We start from the raw sequence: 19931 nt of genomic DNA, 5'->3' as shown, positions 1-19931 counted from the left end.
GAATTTGTCTTTACTGGGAGATCTGTTGAGCTAGAATCACAACTCAGAAAACAAGTGAAATAACAGATTCAGCTCAGGGTGAGAATCATCATCGGTAAGTTAATCAATAAACAGAATTTCTTGCTTTATGCATATTATTCTTAATTCCAATGTGTTATATGCTGCAATTATAAACCTTGATAATGTGCCTTAGTTTCTAAAAAAACATGACATGTTTTTGAATGGATTATACATATTTTGTATCATTTGTATCTTTTTCTCGATAGCATTTAGTAAAGATCACCCTGGCATATTTGTATTCTGTGATGCCACAGAAGAAAAAGCACCAAGATGCTTCTGATAATTTTAAACGGTAATTAACATTAACATCCATTTCAATTAACAACTCACTTTCAACTTTATGTGATTTGTGCAATCACTTGGAAAATTATCAACAGTTTGGGTTCTAAGCTATAACCACTTATTTAACTAACCTTGCCAGCTGTATATTTTTTCTCTTACTTAGAACTTTTGTCTGAAATTGCTATGAAATGTCCATTAATGTTAAACTCCGCAATTCATTTCCACTCTCACTGCATCTTTTCCTATTTTCCCCTTATTTTCTCTACCAGATGATTCTTTTCTTGGTTTATTATTGGTAAAAGTGCTGAGGAAGAGGATTTCTTGGAATGTATGCGGGATGGTTTTTTGAACCAACATGTCAAGGAACCAACTAGAGAGCAGGCTATTCTGGACTGGGTATTGAGCAATGAGGAAGGGTTAATTAGCGATCTTGTCGTGAGAGGCCCCTTGGGTAAGAGTGACCATAATATGGTGGAATTGTTCATTAAGATGGAGAGTGACATAGTTAATTCAGAAACAAAGGTTCTGAACTTAAAGAAGGGTAACTTTGAAGGTATGAGACGTGAATTAGCTAAGATAGACTGGCAAATGACACTTAAAGGATTGACGGTGGATATGCAATGGGAAGCATTTAAAGGTTGCATGGATGAACTACAGCAATTGTTCATCCCAGTTTGGCAAAAGAATAAATCAAGGAAGGTAGTGCACCCGTGGCTGACAAGAGAAATTAGGGATAGTATCAATTCCAAAGAAGAAGCATACAAATTTGCCAGAGAAAGTGGCTCACCTGAGGACTGGGAGAAATTCAGAGTTCAGCAGAGGAGGACAAAGGGCTTAATTAGGAAGGGGAAAAAAGATTATGAGAGAAAACTGGCAGGGAACATAAAAACGGACTGTAAAACCTTTTATAGATATGTAAAAAGGAAAAGATGTGTAAAGACAAATGTAGGTCCCCTGCAGACAGAAACAGGTGAATTGATTATGGGGAGCAAGGACATGGCAGACCAATTGAATAATTACTTTGGTTCTGTCTTCACTAAGGAGGACATAAATAATCTTCCAGAAATAGTAGGGGACAGAGGGTCCAGTGAGATGGAGGAACTGAGCAAAATACATGTTAGTAGGGAAGTGGTGTTAGGTAAATTGAAGGGATTGAAGGCAGATAAATCCCCAGGGCCAGATGGTCTGCATCCCAGAGTGCTTAAGGAAGTAGCCCAAGAAATAGTGGATGCATTAGTGATAATTTTTCAAAACTCGTTAGATTCTGGACTAGTTCCTGAGGATTGGAGGGTGGCTAATGTAACGTCACTTTTTAAAAAAAGGAGGGAGAGAGAAACCGGGGAATTATAGATCGGTTAGCCTAACGTCAGTGGTGGGGAAACTGCTGGAGTCAGTTATCAAGGATGTGATAACAGCACATTTGGAAAGCGGTGAAATGATCGGACAAAGTCAGCATGGATCTGTGAAAGGAAAATCATGTCTGACGAATCTCATAGAATTTTTTGAGGATGTAACTAGTAGAGTGGATGGGGGAGAACCAGTGGATGTGGTATATTTGGAATTTCAAAAGGCTTTTGACAAGGTCCCACACAGGAGATTAGTGTGCAAACTTAAAGCACACGGTATTGGGGGTGAGGTATTGGTGTGGGTGGAGAATTGGTTAGCAGACAGGAAGCAAAGAGTGGGAATAAACGCGACCTTTTCAGAATGGCAGGTGGTGACTACTGGGGTACCGCAAGGCTCAGTGCTGGGACCCCAGTTGTTTACAATATATATTAATGACTTGGATGAGGGAATTAAATGCAGCATCTCCAAGTTTGCGGATGACACGAAGCTGGGCGGCAGTGTTAGCTGTGAGGAGGATGCTAAGAGGATGCAGGGAGACCTGGATAGGTTGAGTGAGTGGGCAAATTCATGGCAGATGCAATTTAATGTGGATAAATGTGAAGTTATCCACTTTGGTGGCAAAAACAGGAAAACAGATTAGTATCTGAATGGTGGCCAATTAGGAAAAGGGGAGGTGCAACGAGACCTGGGTGTCATTATACACCAGTCATTGAAAGTGGGCATGCAGGTACAGCAGGTGGTGAAAAAGGCGAATGGTATGCTGGCATTTATAGCGAGAGGATTCGAGTACAGGAGCAGGTAGGTACTACTGCAGTTGTACAAGGCCTTGGTGAGACCACACCTGGAGTATTGTGTGCAGTTTTGGTTCCCTAATCTGAGGAAAGACATCCTTGCCATAGAGGGAGTACAAAGAAGGTTCACCAGATTGATTCCTGGGATGGCAGGACTTTCATATGAAGAAAGGCTGGATGAACTAGGCTTGTACTCGTTGGAATTTAGAAGATTGAGGGGGCATCTGATTGAAACGTATAAGATCCTAAAGGGATTGGACAGGCTAGATGCAGGAAGATTGTTCCCGATGTTGGGGAAGTCCAGAACGAGGGACCACAGTTTGAGGATAGAGGGGAAGCCTTTTAGGACCGAGATTAGGAAAAACTTCTTCACACAGAGAGTGGTGAATCTGTGGAATTCTCTGCCACAGGAAACAGTTGAAGCCAGTTCATTGGCTATATTTAAGAGGGAGTTAGATATGGCCCTTGTGGCTACGGGGGTCAGGGGGTATGGAGGGAAGGCTGGGGTGGGGTTTTGAGTTGGATGATCAGCGATGATCATAATAAATGGCGGTGCAGGCTCGAAGGGCCGAATGGCCTACTCCTGCACCTATTTTCTATGTTTCTATGTTTCTATAACACTTTGATAGGAAGTTATGTCCCAAAGGCTTTCAACAACCCTGGTCATTGTATTTACAGCAAGAACACTTGTGCCTATTTCTCCATCTCTTCTATATATTTCAAAATCATTTCAGTCCAAATAACTGAAGGATTAGGGGGCTCCCGTCCTACCTAACCCTCACTGAACACATTAGTTGTAAACATTATTTACAGTACTGCATCTTCATTCTGAAGACTTAGTTGTTGTCACTTGAACTGAGTGCTAACTGGGCTGTTAGGGGTAAATCATAATGCTGTGGAAGGGAAGTCACATTGGAAATGGATTAGATCGGAACACCAATGCTTCATTCTCTAAGGGGCATTAGTGAAACAAGGATTTACAGTGTATCACAACCTTATAGTTTCACAGTCACCATGATGACTGTAACTGGATCTTAAATCTAAATAATATAATTATCCGCATTCTAATTTTCAAATTGGCTGGTAAAAGTTGAACTTTTCTCTCTGTACGATACATCTAAGCCTGTACATTATTGGCTCGGTGCTTCCATTAAAACAAGTACTTGATGTCAGAACTCACATGCAGGATCCACCTCTTGGTTACCTGATCAGATGTCATAAAAATTCCCTATAGAGAGTGAGAAGTCAGGTGCACCATGTCACAGTCACCTTGACATTCAAAAGGAACACGGCCACAGTATAGGAGGACCTTTACCAGTCCTCCACTCCAAATATAAGTCACGGGTTTTCCAAAATCACTTCAGTGAAGATCATATCGTTAACTGGAAGTATATAGTTATAAGGTTGGGTGGGAGGAGAGTAAGGCGGAATTTAGAAGTTAGCCCAGCTGTGGTATCAGTTGGTTACATTACATCGCCAATTTTTGTCTTGTAAATTATTGACCAAATGGAATTAATTGATATGTTCATTTTAGTAAAATAAGATTAAATGATAAACCAATGTACAATTTTCTTTCCATTGCATCTCCTCACACTGGAACTATTTCCTGGAACTTCCTTCTGGTGTTTTTATTTGCTGATCTAGTTTATTTGATTTATTTGTATTTTGCTCTCTTTTATATCTCAGTGCTTTTGTCTGCTCCCGTCCGAGTGTCTGCTCTCTGGGCTTGTGTCCGTTTATGTCCTCCTGCTTGCACTTGCACCCGAGAACGGAACTGCGCTGTTCTTTGCGACCGATCTGGGATATCGCAAGTCCTCAGGGAGTTCCCATGTGAAGCCTCCGCTATCAACTTGGATAAAAACAGTATCAGGTTTTTGTCAGAAAAGGCCTTTGGCACTCTTCCCGCTCTCCGATCTTTGTCACTTGACCACAATAACATCTCTTTCATCACCCCGGGAGCATTTAAAGGGCTGCCTAATCTCAGTGAATTGAAACTGGCGCACAACGAGTACATCAGATATCTGCATACCAGGAGTTTCACTGGCCTTAAACGCCTAGTGAAACTCGATTTGTCCGACTGTAATCTGTTTAATATTCCAGACCGCATTTTCACAGCAGCGACTTCTCTACAAGAGTTGCAAATGTGGCAGAACAATTTCAGAAGAATACCCGGAGCAGTGAGGGGTATGGACAGCTTGGCCCGTTTGTATTTGGAGCGAAACAGGATCGAAGCAGTGGCTTACAACTCTCTACAGGGGCTAGTCAATTTGAAATATCTCAACCTTCAAGATAACAAAATCGCAGTAATCCACGACAAAGGATTTAAAGACTGTGTGAAACTGGAATATCTGTACCTTAATGACAATCTTCTGAACAATCTTCCCGAGTTTGCATTTAAAGAGCTCAGGCTGTTGAAGATGCTAAACTTGGGGGGAAATTTCCTGGTGAACGTGTCCAGCACCTGGTTTAGCGAACTCCTTGAATTAGAAGTTCTTTATCTGGACAGAAATGAAATCACTTACATTGAAGAAGAGGCTTTTGAAAACTTGACCAGTTTGATCTCCCTGCACCTGAACAGCAATAACCTGACCAGACTCCCCTTCTCAGTCTTTCAGCCGGTGTACTTCATAGGAAGACTCTATCTGTTCAGGAATCCGTGGGAATGTGATTGCAGGATGGAGTGGTTGAAGGAATGGATGGAAAACTACAAACTCGTTCGAGATATCCCGTGTGCCTCTCCGGAGTCCGTAGCCGGCATGGATTTAAGTAAGGTCCCCTTCAGCAAATCCGCAGAAGGTGCTTGCTTGGAACCAGCAGAACTGAATCTGACAACATACACACCAGCGATCCCAGAATGGCCCCGATCCACCACGGAGAACAGGTTCAGCAGCCTTATCTCTAAATTTCTCTTCCCAAAAATGTTTGAGACTGAAAACACCACTGAAATGTTTAGGAATGTGTCAGACCCAACCGGAATTGATGAGGAAATATCTGCAGCCGCTAACGTCGAACGACATCAGGTCAAAAGACTCATTCAAACCCTTGTTTTAGTCATTATATTTTATAATATTTGACACAGGATTTAGTTGTGCATTCTACTGTTTCTGCAGTTCGCGGGTCTAGAGGGAAAAGGCTGGAGTCGGGTACTATTCACTCCAATGCTCCCCGTGTACCTAAAAAAAACCCGAACAATGTACGTTTAACTTGGCAGAGATCTTGGAAGGTGCAAAGCGGCTCGTTCATCCCGCGTTCCGATACAATTTTTTTTTCAATTTCTCGATCTGCATGGATTATCTAATTTTGCAGTACATTTGTATCGAAGTACGGGTTTTGGCTGAATAGTGGTATATCTTAAAACTATATTTTATAACAGTAGCTCAGAAACACTGTTAATGTTGCACGTGTACATTTAAGATTTTTCTATTTCTTTGCATAATATACCTGTGAAGACAGAGTATATTGTATTTTGTAAAGCATTTTAATGAAAATCTATTGTGTCGAAAATGTTAAGTTCTCTTCCACGAATTCGTCTGCTTGAATCCATTTTGTAAATATTTTCTTCAGTAAAATGCACCCGATTTGGTCTACTGGATGGCCGCGATAACCATTTGATCTTCTGTGCATGATTTTTAGTGATTATTGCTGGGAAGATTGTGGTAACTGTGTATTGCATTAGAAATGTATTTTATTGGTGGGAAAGCAACAGATCAAGTATACATCTTGGAATGTTTAAGCCGAGGTAGCCAGAACTGTTACTTTGACATTGCTGCCATTTTAACCAGTCTACTCATGTAGCCAAGGGAAAATGTTGATATCAGCCTAATTTTACTGCGGCAAGATTTTTATCAATATATACAAAACTTCTTAGAACGAAATCTACATTTCTATTAACTACTGTGTTCCATTGATACTTTCTGTAAATTGAGGCTGAGAAAGCAAAATATCTCTGTTAGTACAACAGCAATACATCAGTTCCCCAAATACCTGATCAGGTCCATACCTTCAAGTCAGTCTCCAGCATTGACAGCCAATGGAACCCTTGGCTACAGTAATCAGTTCATGGAATTTGATATTCTTCATTCAATTTGGCACTAACCTATAACAGAATTTGCCTCTACTCTTCTGCAGGCAACGCATTCTAAATTGCAGTCACACAGCTGCGCAAAAAGTATTTTTTTCAGGTCATTCCTACTTCTCTTCCCTTTTATTTTAGACCTGTGATCTATAATCCTCAATTCCTCTATCAAAGGAAATGGTTCCCCATAATACATTCTTTCCATTATTATTTAAATATTTCTATTAAATCTCCATTTATCTTTCCTTCTCCATTCCCATCCTGTTTTATAGTTTTGCTCTTGGCCCGTAAATCCTTTCTGTGCCCTCGTCATTATTCCTCTTCATTATTCTTCCAATGTGGTGAACAGAAATGAACGCTATACTCCAGGTGAGGCCAGACCAATATTTTATAGACCAGGACTTTCCCATTTTTGCCCTCAGTTCCTCTGTTGACAATGCCCTGAACTACATATATCTTACTAATAGCTTTCCCATTCTGCCCTGACTCTTTCAGTGGTTTGTGTATATTTACCTACCATCTTTCTGCTCCTGCAGCCTTTTGAGGATACAATCCTTTTATCTGCATTGCCTCCACTCATTCTTTCTACCAAAATGCATCATCTTGCATTAGACCATAAGACAGAATTAGGCCATTCAGCCCATCAAGTCTTCTCTGCCATTAAATCATGGCTGATCTATTATCCGTCTCAACACTGTCTTCTTCCCGTAACTTTGACATCCTGACTAATTAAGAACCTATCAACCTCCACTTTAAATATATCCAACGACTTGGCCTCCACAGCCATCTGTGGCAACGACTTCGACTTCCACAAATCTCATCTTTAATGATGGATTCCAACATTTTCCCAAACACTGAAGTCAGGCTAACAGGCCTGTGATGTTCTTTTTCTGCCTTCCTCTTTTCTTAAAGAGTGTAAAAATATTTGCAATTTTCCAATCCGCCAAAATGATTCCAGAATCTAGTGATTCTTAAAATATCACTACTAATGCCTCCACAATTATAGTCCCTCTTTTCATTTTATGCTATCTTTGACTTCCCTTGCCAGCCATATTGTCGTCATCCTCCCTAGAATAATTCTTCTCCTTTGAGATGTATTTATCCTATGCCTGTTTTCCAAATTGCTCCCAGAAACTCCAACCACTGCTGTTCAGTTATCATCCCTGCTAGTGCCCCCTTCCAGTCAACTTTGACCAGCTCCTCTTTCATTCCTCTGTAAACCCCTTTACTCCACTGTAATACTGATACATAAGACCATAAGATATAGGAGTAGGAATAGGCCATTCGGCCATCAAGTCTGCTCTGCAACTCAATCATGGGCTGATCTAATTCTTCCAGTCATCCCCACTCCCCTGACTTCTCCCCATACCCTTTGATGCCCTGGCTAATTAAGAACCTATCTATCTCTGCTTTAAATGCACCCATTGACTTAGCCTCCACAGCCGCTCGTGGCAACAAATTCCACAGATTTACCACCCTCTGACTAAAGTAATTTCTCCACATCTCTGTTCTAAATGGACATCCTTCAATCCTGAAGTCGGGCCCTCTTGTCCTAGACTCCCCTACCATGGGAAATAACTTTGCCATATCTAATCTGTTCAGGCCTTTTAACATTTGGAATGTTTCTATGACCTCTCCCCTCATCTCCTGAACTCCAGGGAATACAGCCCAAGAGCTGCCAGACGTTCCTCATATGGTAACCCTTTCACATCCTACTTTAGCTTCTCCCTCTCAAACTGCAGGGTGAATTCTATCATATTATGATCACAATCTTCTAAGGGTTCCTTTACCTTAAGCTCCCTAATCAAATCTGGTTCATTACACAATATCCAATCCAGAATTGCCTTTTCCCTGGTGAGCTCAATCACAAACTGCACAAAAAAGCTATCTCAGATGTATTCCACAAATTCCCTCCAGCACCAACCTGATTTTCCCAATCTATCTGCATATTGAAATCCCCCATGACTATCATAACATTGCCTATTTAACATAACTTTTCTATCTTCCATTGTAATTTCTATCCCCCATCCTAGCTACTGTTTGGAAATCTGTATATAACTCCTGTTTGGGTATTTTTACCCTTTCAGTTTCTTAACTCTATCACAAGGATTCCACATCTTCTGATCCCGTCACCTCTTTCTATGGTTTTGATTTCATTTTGTTTGTTACCAACAGAACTACTCCACCTCTCTGCCCACCTGCCTGTCCTTTCAACACAATGTGTATCCTTGAATGTTGAGCTCCCGACTGTGATCTTCTTTCAGCCGTGACTCAGTGATGCCCACATTATACCTGCCTATCTCTACCTGCGCTACAAGATTATCTTCCTTATTCCATATATTGTGTACATTCAGATATAACACATGGAGTCCTGTATTCATCAACCTTTTTGATTTTCTCCCTTTGTTACACTTCAATTCATCCCACTGACTACAATTTTGCCCAATCATCTGCCTGTCTTTCCTCACAGTCTCACCACACCCTGCACCTGCTCCATCCTCAGCCCGGTCGCTCTGGTTCCCAGCCTGCTGCCAAATTAGTACACAGCTTAAACTTTAAACCCTCCCCAACAGCCCTAGCAAACCTGCCCACAAGATATCAGTCCCTCTCAAGTTCAGGTGTAACCCATTCTTTTGGAAAAGGTCATATCTTCCCTAGAAGAGATTCCAATGATCCAGAAATCTGAAACCCTGCCCCCTGCAAGAGGTCCTCAGCCACTCATTCATCTGTACTATCATCCTATTCCTGCCCTGACTATCACAGCACAGGCAGAAATCGAGAGCCGACTGACCTTGAAGTCCTGCGTTTCAGCTGTCTACTGAACTCCCTACACTGTCTCTTCAGAATCCATGTTGTTGCTACAAATATGTGCCACAACTTTTGACTGCTCATCCTCCCCCTTTAGGATGTTGTGGACCCAATCCAGACATCTCCGATCCTGGAACCTGGGAGGCAACATAGCATCGAGGTGCCTCCGTCTGCTCCCTAACTATGGAATCCCCTTATCACTACCTCACTCCTCTTCTCCTCCCGCCCCCTTCCTCTGAGCCACAGAGGCAGACTCAGTGCCAGAAACCCAGTTGTTGTGCCTTCTCCCTGGTAGATCACCCCCACAAGTATTACTTTGCATTAAACATCATATGCCAACATATCTGCCCTTTCCACTGGCCTGTTTATATCTTGTGACAGTCTCTCAGCATCCTCTTCACAGCCCACTGAAGTGTGAAGATTCACAGCTTTTAGACCCAAAACTGATCCATCAATGTAGATATGTATAAATATAAACCACAATAGTCCAAACACTGATCATTGGAGAACACCACGATTCAACTTTCACTAGCCTGGAATCAGTCATTCACCTGAAACCCTTCCCATTCTGTGATTGAACCTTTCATGCCAGCTGCTTTTGCTTTGCTGATCAGTTAGTTATTAGCACCTTCTGCAAACTCATGCATTCACGACAAATGCATTATCCTTGTAATGTTGTACAGTTCAGGTGACCCTCATATAACACATGGAAGAGACTACAGTCCATACCATGAATTTCTGTAACTCACAACTACGTCATTTGCACACACATCAAGAAATGCAAGCCGAAAATAAATGAATTTATGCTGATTAATTTACTACTCCCCCCCCCATACAAATTCCACGAGAGCTAATTTTATTCCATATCTCAAATTTATGGGTAGAGATTTGTGAATTCTATAAGAATGAATTTCTATAACCATACAGCCAAAATATGGGTATCACCCGCATTTTTATAACACTTGGGACTTTGACACAGTTGGTAATTAACCAATTATAACAAAAAAAAGCCCTGTCTGATTTAATGTCAAACTAGTAGCAGTACAAATAATAACCAATTAGTCCCACTAGAATATTTTTCTGGAAATGAAGTGGCCTTCTATGTTGGAATATGCATGGCACTAGGGGCTTTGGTCACCAAAGAGATAAGTCAAACCAGATAATGCAGGTAGAGATATATAGGAAAGACTGGCTCTAAACAGGGAGGTTATGGAGTAGCCAAAGGATGTAAAAGACATAAAGGAATCACAGGAATGTAAGGAAAGGTGTTAGGTTTGTAAACACCAATAGTCAGCATAAAAAATTATAGGCCTGTTTTACATTAATTTTCTTTGAGGGATTGATTAGTTGAAACAAAGGGATCTTTTATTTTGTGTTATAGAATGCTACATCACAGAAACAGGCCCTTTGGTCCATCTAGTCTGTGCTGAACAGTTATTCTGCCTATTTCCATCAACCCACACCTGGACCATACCTCTCCCATCCGCGTACTTATCCAAGCTTCTGTTAAGTGTTGTAACTGAACATGCATACACCAGTTCTGCTAGCAGCTCATTCCACACTCCCACCATCCTCTGATGGAAGTTGTTTCCCCTCAGGTTCCCCTTAAATATTTCACCCTTAACCTATGACCTTTAGTTCAAGTCTCACTCAACCTTAAGAGTGAAATGCTGCTTGCGTTTCCCTATCCATACCCCTCATAATTTTGTATACCTCTATTTAATATCCCCCATTCTCCTACATTCCAGATTTAGATTGGACATGTACCCAGGGCAGGGATTTCGTATCTGATTGGACATGTAAACACTAATATTTGTAATTTGGTAAAGAAAATGCCCATCTATGATTTTAAACTTGCAAGTGCAGGTAACAGGTCACTGTAACAATTCAAACCTTCTGCAGAAATGATCCAAAAACCTAAATCCCTCCCTCCTACACCACCCTTTAGCTGCATATTCCTCTGACCTGTCCTCTTATTCTGAAAGGCTTTGGGTGGTGGGGCTGCAATTGGTACAGGGAGAGGTTTGGGCCATGAAAACAGGTAGTACCATGCCTGGTTCTTTCAGTGCCCCTTCCTCGTTTTGCATACTCTCATCAGAATCTCTGCTCTCCTCTGCACTTGGGGTTATGAAGATGGCAGGGGAGTGGATCATTGATGTTTCCAAGAAATGTAATCTTATAATTGTTGCTAGTATTTTATTTAGGCCTTGCATATATTCTGGACCTTTCTCAAAAGGGTTCACATTTCATTCCGTATCCCTCCCATACACTGGACATTAATATGCTCCCATTAGAAGCTAAATGAAAGTCCAGTGACTCCTCTTGTCTAGAGACAGGTCAACCTGACCATTAGTTAAATATTTTAGGGTTTATTTCCTTACGGAGATTTACATAACAGGGTATTTTTGTACATTACTGTGGCACCGCATTCCTTTTTCCCAGTGAGGACTGTGGGATTTGGGATTACCTCAGTCCTCTTTTCAAAACAATAGCTCATAGGTGTAAGATGGGAGGTAGGAATTTTAAGGGGGCTTGAGGGGTATCTGTTTGACCCACAGAGTGGTTGATATCTGGAACATGTTGCCTGAGGAAGCTGTAGGATCCAATACAATTACTGTTTAAGAGGCATTTAGAGAGGCACTTAAATAGCAAGGTAGAGAAGGATATGTCTAACGTGGGCAAATAGGATTAGTGAAGATTGGCAAAATGTTCAGCATGGATATAACAGGCCAAGTGGCACCTTTCTGCATTGTACTCTAATTCCGTTATGTAAATTTACATCAATGCTACTATGTTTGCAGCAAATATTCTAGCTACATCATAGTGGAGATTAGCCACAACAGTCACATGAAGGCATTATTCAAAGAGAGTTGGCATCTGCCACAAGTGCACGGTATAACGACAGACAGCTGTTTGACATTTTTAGCTTGGCATGAAGTAACACGGACAGTGAACATCCAAACAGAAAGAGCAGTCCTGCTTTGACAGTGGGCTGGAATACGGGTGGGGAAGTGGACTATCAATTCTCTGTTCTAGCAGGTTTCCATTGTTCAGTGGTTGAATTCTATTTCACTATCCCTTTAACCCAGGAATTCTCTGATATTAAATTACTCCCATCTAAATGAAGACGCTGGTTTTAGCTGCTAACAAAATGTCATTTTCATTGCCAGTGAACCCTATCACCAATGCTTTTTCAATTTGGTATCTTTTATGACCAAGAGGCATTTTGAACCACAGCCTTTCACCGGAATAACTCGTTTCAATGTTTATTATACTGTTGGCCTCTTCTCCTACTCCTGCTGCTACTTTAATCCATTAAACCTGTTCTATGAAACCTGGATAATCTCTCCCACCCTCTTTGCATAATCTTTGAAAATCCCAACACAGTTTGAGAAAGGGTGAGAAATAATGAGAAATAGGAGGCCACATAAATAAATGTCCTGATATTATAGTGCAGTAGGCAAAAGATATACTATGGTAGAATATCCTTGGCAGCAATAGGTTAGATAAGAATGGGGCTAAGAATGGGCACTTCTATCAGCTAATCTAAAGCAGGCAACTATGTTAAAGGCAGTAGACAGATCGAGGCTGAGAGCAGATGAAAAGCACCAAGTGGTTGATCAAATTCCTGAAATTTCTATTACATTATTCTAATGGAGGATTTGACACTCTCCAGTCATGCACAGTAGGCTCTAAATTATAAATTAGAAAACTTTACAATATATGACTTGGATGAGGGAATTAAATGCAGCATCTCCAAGTTTGTGGATGACACGAAGCTGCGTGGCAGTGTTAGCTGTGAGGAGGATGCTAAGAGGAATGCGAGTGACTTGGATAGGTTGGGTGAGTGGGCAAATTCATGGCAGATGCAATTTAATGTGGATAAATGTGAAGTTATCCACTTTGGTGGCAAAAATAGGAAAACAGATTATTATCTGAATGGTGGCCGATTAGGAAAAGGGGAGGTGCAACGAGACCTGGGTGTCATTATACACCAGTCATTGAAAGTGGGCATGCAGGTACAGCAGGCGGTGAAAAAGGCGAATGGTATGCTGGCATTTATAGCGAGAGGATTCGAGTACAGGAGCAGGGAGGTACTACTGCAGTTGTACAAGGCCTTGGTGAGACCACACCTGGAGTATTGTGTGCAGTTTTGGTCCCCTAATCTGAGGAAAGACATCCTTGCCATAGAGGGAGTACAAAGAAGGTTCACCAGATTGATTCCTGGGATGGCAGGACTTTCATATGAAGAAAGACTGGATGAACTGGGCTTGTACTCGTTAGAATTTAGAAGATTGAGGGGGGATCTGATTGAAACGTATAAAATCCTAAAGGGATTGGACAGGCTAGATGCAGGAAGATTGTTCCCGATGTTGGGGAAGTCCAGAGCAAGGGGTCACAGTTTGAGGATAAAGGGGAAGCCTTTTAGGACCGAGATTAGGAAAAACTTCTTTACACGGAGAGTGGAGAATCTGTGGAATTCTCTGCCACAGGAAACAGTTGAGGCCAGTTCATTGGCTATATTTAAGAGGGAGTTAGATATGGCCCTTGTGGCTACGGGAATCAGGGGGTATGGAGGGAAGGCTGGGGCGGGGTTCTGAGTTGGATGATCAGCCATGATCATAATAAATGGTGGTGCAGACTCGAAGGGCCGAATGGCCTACTCCTGCACCTATTTTCTATGTTTCTATGTTTACAGTCCTGGCACTCATCTTCTTTTTGAGGGATAAACATTGGCCAAAGGCTCATGGATTCTCCAAATTGTGCCATGGAATCTTTTATCTGTAGTTGTTAAAGTGGATGGGGTTAACATTCCATCTGAATGAAGCCCCCTCAAACAGTGCAGCCGTTTTCCAGAACTCCTGCCAAGCATCAACCCAGATAATCATTCATCTCTAAACTATGGAGTCAACCCATAACATTCTGCCTCAGTGGCAGATTCAAGGATAAATAAATGTAATGCAATATCTAAAATTGCTTGAAGGAGAGTATGGAATGGCACTACCATGCCAATTATTGTCACATCTTAAATTGTACGATACTTTGGATGTATTAATTCTTATAAAGTTAGGGAGTCAGATTTATATAGAACAGAAATAGCGTTAGCTCAATTTTTCCATGCTTATCTGAGCTAGTCCCCTATGCCTGCATTTGACTCATATCCCCTTCCTATTGGTCTATCTTTTAAAATGTGTTTAAAGTATCATAATTGTGTCCACCTCTACCACTTCTTCCAGCAGCTAGCTCCATCACGTGAATAGCCATGTTTAAATCTTCCTCCTCTTTGCCCTCTAGTTTAGACTCCCCTACCCAGTAAATACTATTCACTTTATTTATGCCCTCATGATTTTACTCTCAGCCTCCCATACTCAAGAGGAAACAGCCCCAGCCTATCAGTCTCTCCTCACAACTCCAGGCCTCCAGTCCCAATAACACCCTTGCAAATCTTTTTCTATAGCTTGGCAGTCAGAACTACACAATATTCCAAGTGCATTCTCAACAATATCTTATACAGCTGTCTCAATTCTTGTACCCAATGCCATATACATTCTTGTTGCAGATGTACAATTTTTTCCCTTGTCTTCCAAGGCTACGCTGAAGAGCCTGGGCACAGGCTCAACCTGTAGCTAAGGACTGAAGGTGGGGACTGGACACTGGTTTTGTAAGTAGTGAGATTGGGGTACCAGGGTGTACTGACATTACTTTAGGGAGTGGTGAATTCGAAGGGAGAGAAGAAAGTTGGGGACTGTGATGCATTGGGACAGTGGGAAGAATGCTGTTGGAGGAGGTAGCAGTTGCAGATGGGATGTAAGAGCAGCAGCAGGGGAACCAGAAGCCAGGACTGCCTGTTTTATGTGAGGGGGAAAGGAGATAAATCCAGGATTGGGGTTTGCAAATTGGAGAGGAGATTAGTATATCACTTACCTTATAGAGCTCTCAGAGCTACAATATGGACATTCGACCACATTGACCAATTAGCACTCAATATTGAGTCCGGCTGGTATGACATGGTGAACGTCTCCCTACAATGCTCTAAAATGAATATTGCAAGGCTGAATGATGTCATCCTGTAGATCACATTAGGGTCAAAGGGTATTCAAGCTAGTCAAAGCCTGGGTAAATGGCTCAAAGATAGTCAATATTTTGCTTTACTCATGGGGAAAATTACTTCCAATTGCATAATGCTGAAAAAAATATGCAGTTGGACTTCCAGACAAGTGCTATTTATCACTGACTGTTTCACAGCAATTTCAAGTCAACAGATGATGTCATTTGAGAAACCGAGCACCTGGATGAGTTTGTTCTCAAAACATGTTTTCTGACACGTTATCTTGGTTATAGATGTGTACCTGTGAGTGCAATTTTTAAATTTTCAGATGAACTGGTTTTTACATACTCATCCAAATAATGTAAATAACTTTTATATTACCCCTCATTGATATCGTACAATCAAAACTATAAGCATGTAAAACTAAGGTTTAAATTTGTTTTCTATAGCACAATTGGAGAATTTTCTCATCTTGTCTGAGAATGAACATTAGTCAGAGTGGGTAATGTCTATGTTCTGGGATTTCTAGATTCTGTGTTCTCTGATAGTTATTGATTCTACTATGTCTTTTAAAATTAACCGTCATCTGAACAAACATGAAAACTTAATAGTTTTCAATTAACAGCATTTCATTAATGTTGGTGTAATTAGTCTGTTTTGCTGCTGCAGTAGGACTGCAGTATAAAATTATTCAGACTTAAAATACTCTCATTTCAGTTGATCTACATTTTCAATTATTCAAGGATTTCAACTGTACCACTTATCCTTTAATACAGATTTCCATTGCCAATTGTGTTTCACGAAAGCATTTATGCAACGTTGAACAATACGCATTTTCTGAAATGTAGAACAGATATGTAAATCTCCTTTCAATACTGTTAGGAATGGCATTACATCAAAGAAAGCAGGAATTAAGTTACAAAATGTTTTAAGGCAAACAATGCATTCCTCTGTGCTCTAAAGTCCAGATGGGAACAGTTTTATAAAATACTATTTTTTGTTTACCGGAATGGAATTTTCCAGAAAATATGAAAATGCTCAATAAATTCCAGTTGTGAAATTGTGCTTCGTTTTCTTTTACAATTTTCCACAGTATTTTCATTTTTATATTACATGAACAGAGGTACTGTTCAGTTCCGATGGCCAGCACCATACTGGTCTTAGCACTGACCAGTTACAAAAGTATAGAACTTACAGCCCTGTATTGAAACACAATAACATCTTCGGCAGCTGTACTGAAGTTCAATAATTGCAGCCTATTTGATTTAACATGGCTGGGTGAGTTTGAGCTCCATATAAGCATAAAATCACAGGAAATAAAAACAACGACATAAAGGGAAGTACCTATATATATTATTTTAAAAACAACAGTCCAATTGCAGTTTTTGTAATTGTCGTCTTCAGTAGCACTGTAGGCCAGTTTGAATGAAGTAGTGACGTGAGCTGAACTGCTGTATCTGATCACAAACTTCTTTTTTTTGCACAGTATTTCTTTAGTAAAATTTGTGCATTTTAATACATATAATTCAATGATAAAAATTAAACCATTTTTCCAGACGGAACATAATTAAAATATTTATATTCAAAGACGACACATATCTGAAATGGCAGAACTGCTAATTCTTCCCCTTAGAACAAATTAAATTGCAACAAAGTACAAACACATTTCACTACATGATTAAAAATCAGTCATTTATAAACTTGCCCACAATGCAAGGGATGTGCATAGGTTTACAATTTTTTTGAATTAATTCCCTTGGGTAATTTTTCCAACAAATGGAATGTACGTCGCTGTAGAATACAGTTTCCAACACAGATACACCAACAGCATGAATTCTTGTAACTGTCCACATGCAGTAAAACCTGATTCAAATTCCTAAAATGTTTGTACATTTTAAAATTGTAAATGACAGTATCCCCTTTATGAAATTGACTGGTCTGTGTGTAAAAAAATCATACCTACTTAATGCCCTTCTCTACCCAGCCCTCAGATATATGACTGCAGATATTCATGACTTTGCTGACAATAAAGCTTGTGCCAATTATTCTTTGACTACTTAGGAACATCAGAAAATGTACAATCTGTATCTATGCACAAAACCATCCATGTGAAATTAAATTTCAAACAGATAGCAACATAGTCAGACTGCATTATTTATACCAAGTAAAATAGATCCCAAAAATTTTGGGGAAAAAAAACAACTTGAGTAATAGTATCTATAGATCAGGAGGCATTTGTAGATCTGATTTTAATAATGGAAGTACAATCCTCTCAGAATTTTAAAAAGGGACACTGTCACTTTCAGAGTTTGATATTTTCGCTCTCAATCCATCTAGAAGGACATAACAATAGTCAGAAAAAAAAAGTCAGGGCACACTAATCCTAGGCAGTCTATAAGGGGCAAGATTTGATGCATGGTCATTTACAAAGTCTAATGTCAGGTGTTGCTAGGGAATGATAAAGTTCATAGTTTCTCTCTCCAGTCTTTAATATACCCAGGATACAGGAACCCACTGCGGTGTAGTACACACAAGTTCAATGGCTTCTTCCAGATGCCTGATGGTCTCATCTATTTCATTGTTGATTATGGTTAGATCGAAGTAGTGTGCATATGTTCTCTGTAGAATTTCTGACTCCTTCTGTAGACGCTGAAGAGATTCATCCTGAAGAGAAAAAGATAAACTGAATTTCAACTCAATGGAGCTCAACCAAGTCAGATTCTAATGGAATTTTCCCAAACTTAAAGTACATCCATATTAGCTGTTTCTCGGTTCATTGACACTGTTTGACCCACTGAATATTTACAGCAACTACTGCTTTTTATTTAAGAGTACCAACATTTACTTAACTTTTTCATTCTAATTAAACACAGAAAATCCACAAAACATTTTGGATAGCAGTCAATTGCACCAAGACAGTTTAGCATCAATTGCAAATCAAGCTTATGGTTTACATTGTTTTCTTATCAGATTCAACAGAAGGAACAAATTTGGTTGGTGCATTAGAGATAGTGGGATTGGTGTGAATATTGCTGCAATTTTCTGATTAAGCCTGATAAAGTACAAAATACTGCCCAGCATTAGTAGTCCATGGTCTAGTTTTTGATCTAATTATTGACTGAATTCAGAAACGAGAACCTCATGTCTGAAAGTTTGGGCATGGGCAATACAGCAGGGCTGCTAAACACTTGCATTTCTGAAGTTATTCTCATGTCCACAAGTATATTAAGAGTAAAAGGATTGTAAGGGACAAAATTGGTCCCCTAGAAGATCAGAGTGGTCGTCTATGTATGGAACATCATGAGATGGGGGAGATCTTAAACAATTTTTTTGCATCAGTATTTACTCAGGAAACTGGCATAGCGTATATGGAAGGAAGGGAAACAAGCAGTAGTGTCATGGAACATATAGAGATTAAAGAGGAGGAGGTGCTTGCTGCCTTACAGCGAATAAAGGTAGATAAATCCCCCAGGCCTGACATGATATTTCCTCGGACCTTGAGAGAGACTAGTGTAGAAATTGCAGGGGCCCTGGCAGAAATATTTAAAATGTCCTTAGCCACGGGTGCAGTGCCGGAGGATTGGAGGGTAGCTCATGTTGTTCCATTGTTTAAAAAAGGCTCCAAAAGTAAACCAGGTAATTACAGGCGGGTGAGCCTGACATCAGTAGTAGGTAAATTATTGGAAGGTGTTCTGAGAGATCGGATATACAAGTGAATTGGATCAGCAAGTTTGCTGATGACATTAAGATTGGAGGCTTTGTGGACAGCGAGGAAGGCTTTCAAAGCTTGCAGAGGGATCTGAACCAACTGGAAAAATGGGCCAGAAAATGGTAGATGGAATTTAATGCAGACAAGTGTGAGGTGTTACATTTTGGAAGGACAAATCAAGGTAGGACATACACAGTAAATGGAAGGGCACTGAGGAGTGTGGAGGAACAAAGGGATCTGGGAGTTCAGATACATAATTCCCTGAAAGTGGCGTCACAGGCAAGGCAGGGTTGTAAAGAAGGCTTTTGGCATCCTGGCATTCATAAATCCAAGTATTGAGTATAGGAGTTGGGATGTTATGGTGAGGTTGTATAAGTCATTGGTGAGGCCAAATTTGGAGTGTTGTGTGCAGATCTGGTCACCTAACTATAGGAAGGATATCAGTAAGATTGAAAGAATGCAGAGAAAATTTACTAGGGTGTTGCCGGGTCTTCAGGAGTTGAGTTACAGGGAAAGATTGAACAGGTTAGGACTTTATTCCTTGGAGCGTAGAAGAATGAGGAGAGATTTGATAGAGGTTTACAAAATTATGAGGGGTATAGAGAGAGTTAATGTGAATAGGCTCTTCCACTTAGATTAGGAGAGATAAATACGAGAGGACATGGCTTTAGGGTGAAAGGGGAAAGGTTTGGGGGAACATTAGGGGGAACTTCACTCAGAGTGGTGGGAGTGTGGAACGAGCTGCCATCTGACGTGGTAAATGCGGGCTCACTCAAGTTTTAAGAATAAATTGGATAGGTACATGGATGG

The 19931-nt window shown here is 40.5% G+C and overlaps 2 protein-coding genes across 9 annotated transcripts in view; one reads left to right on the top strand and one right to left on the bottom strand.

Moving 5' to 3' along the window:
* Positions 1-330: 330 nt before the first annotated feature.
* Positions 331-5554, top strand: nyx (nyctalopin). Its single transcript, XM_063049873.1, has 2 exons — positions 331-352; positions 4167-5554. Exons 1-2 carry the CDS (start codon positions 331-333, stop codon positions 5552-5554), a joined length of 1410 nt encoding a protein of 469 aa, XP_062905943.1.
* Positions 5555-16172: 10618 nt separating this feature from the next.
* The window catches only part of caska (calcium/calmodulin-dependent serine protein kinase a), a 415030-nt gene continuing 411271 nt past the window's right edge, over positions 16173-19931 (bottom strand). For all 8 annotated transcript variants that reach the window (XM_063050785.1, XM_063050787.1, XM_063050788.1 and 5 more), the window contains one exon: positions 16173-18076. In XM_063050785.1, the coding sequence (XP_062906855.1) occupies positions 17900-18076 (177 nt within the window). In that variant the 3' untranslated portion in view covers positions 16173-17899. The remainder of the gene's footprint in view (positions 18077-19931) is intronic.

Source organism: Mobula hypostoma, chromosome 6 (genome assembly GCF_963921235.1).
Source record: "Mobula hypostoma chromosome 6, sMobHyp1.1, whole genome shotgun sequence".
Lineage (NCBI taxonomy): Eukaryota > Metazoa > Chordata > Chondrichthyes > Myliobatiformes > Myliobatidae > Mobula > Mobula hypostoma.
Note: the sequence above shows the minus strand (reverse complement) of the source record. Positions and strands in the feature narration are given on the sequence as shown.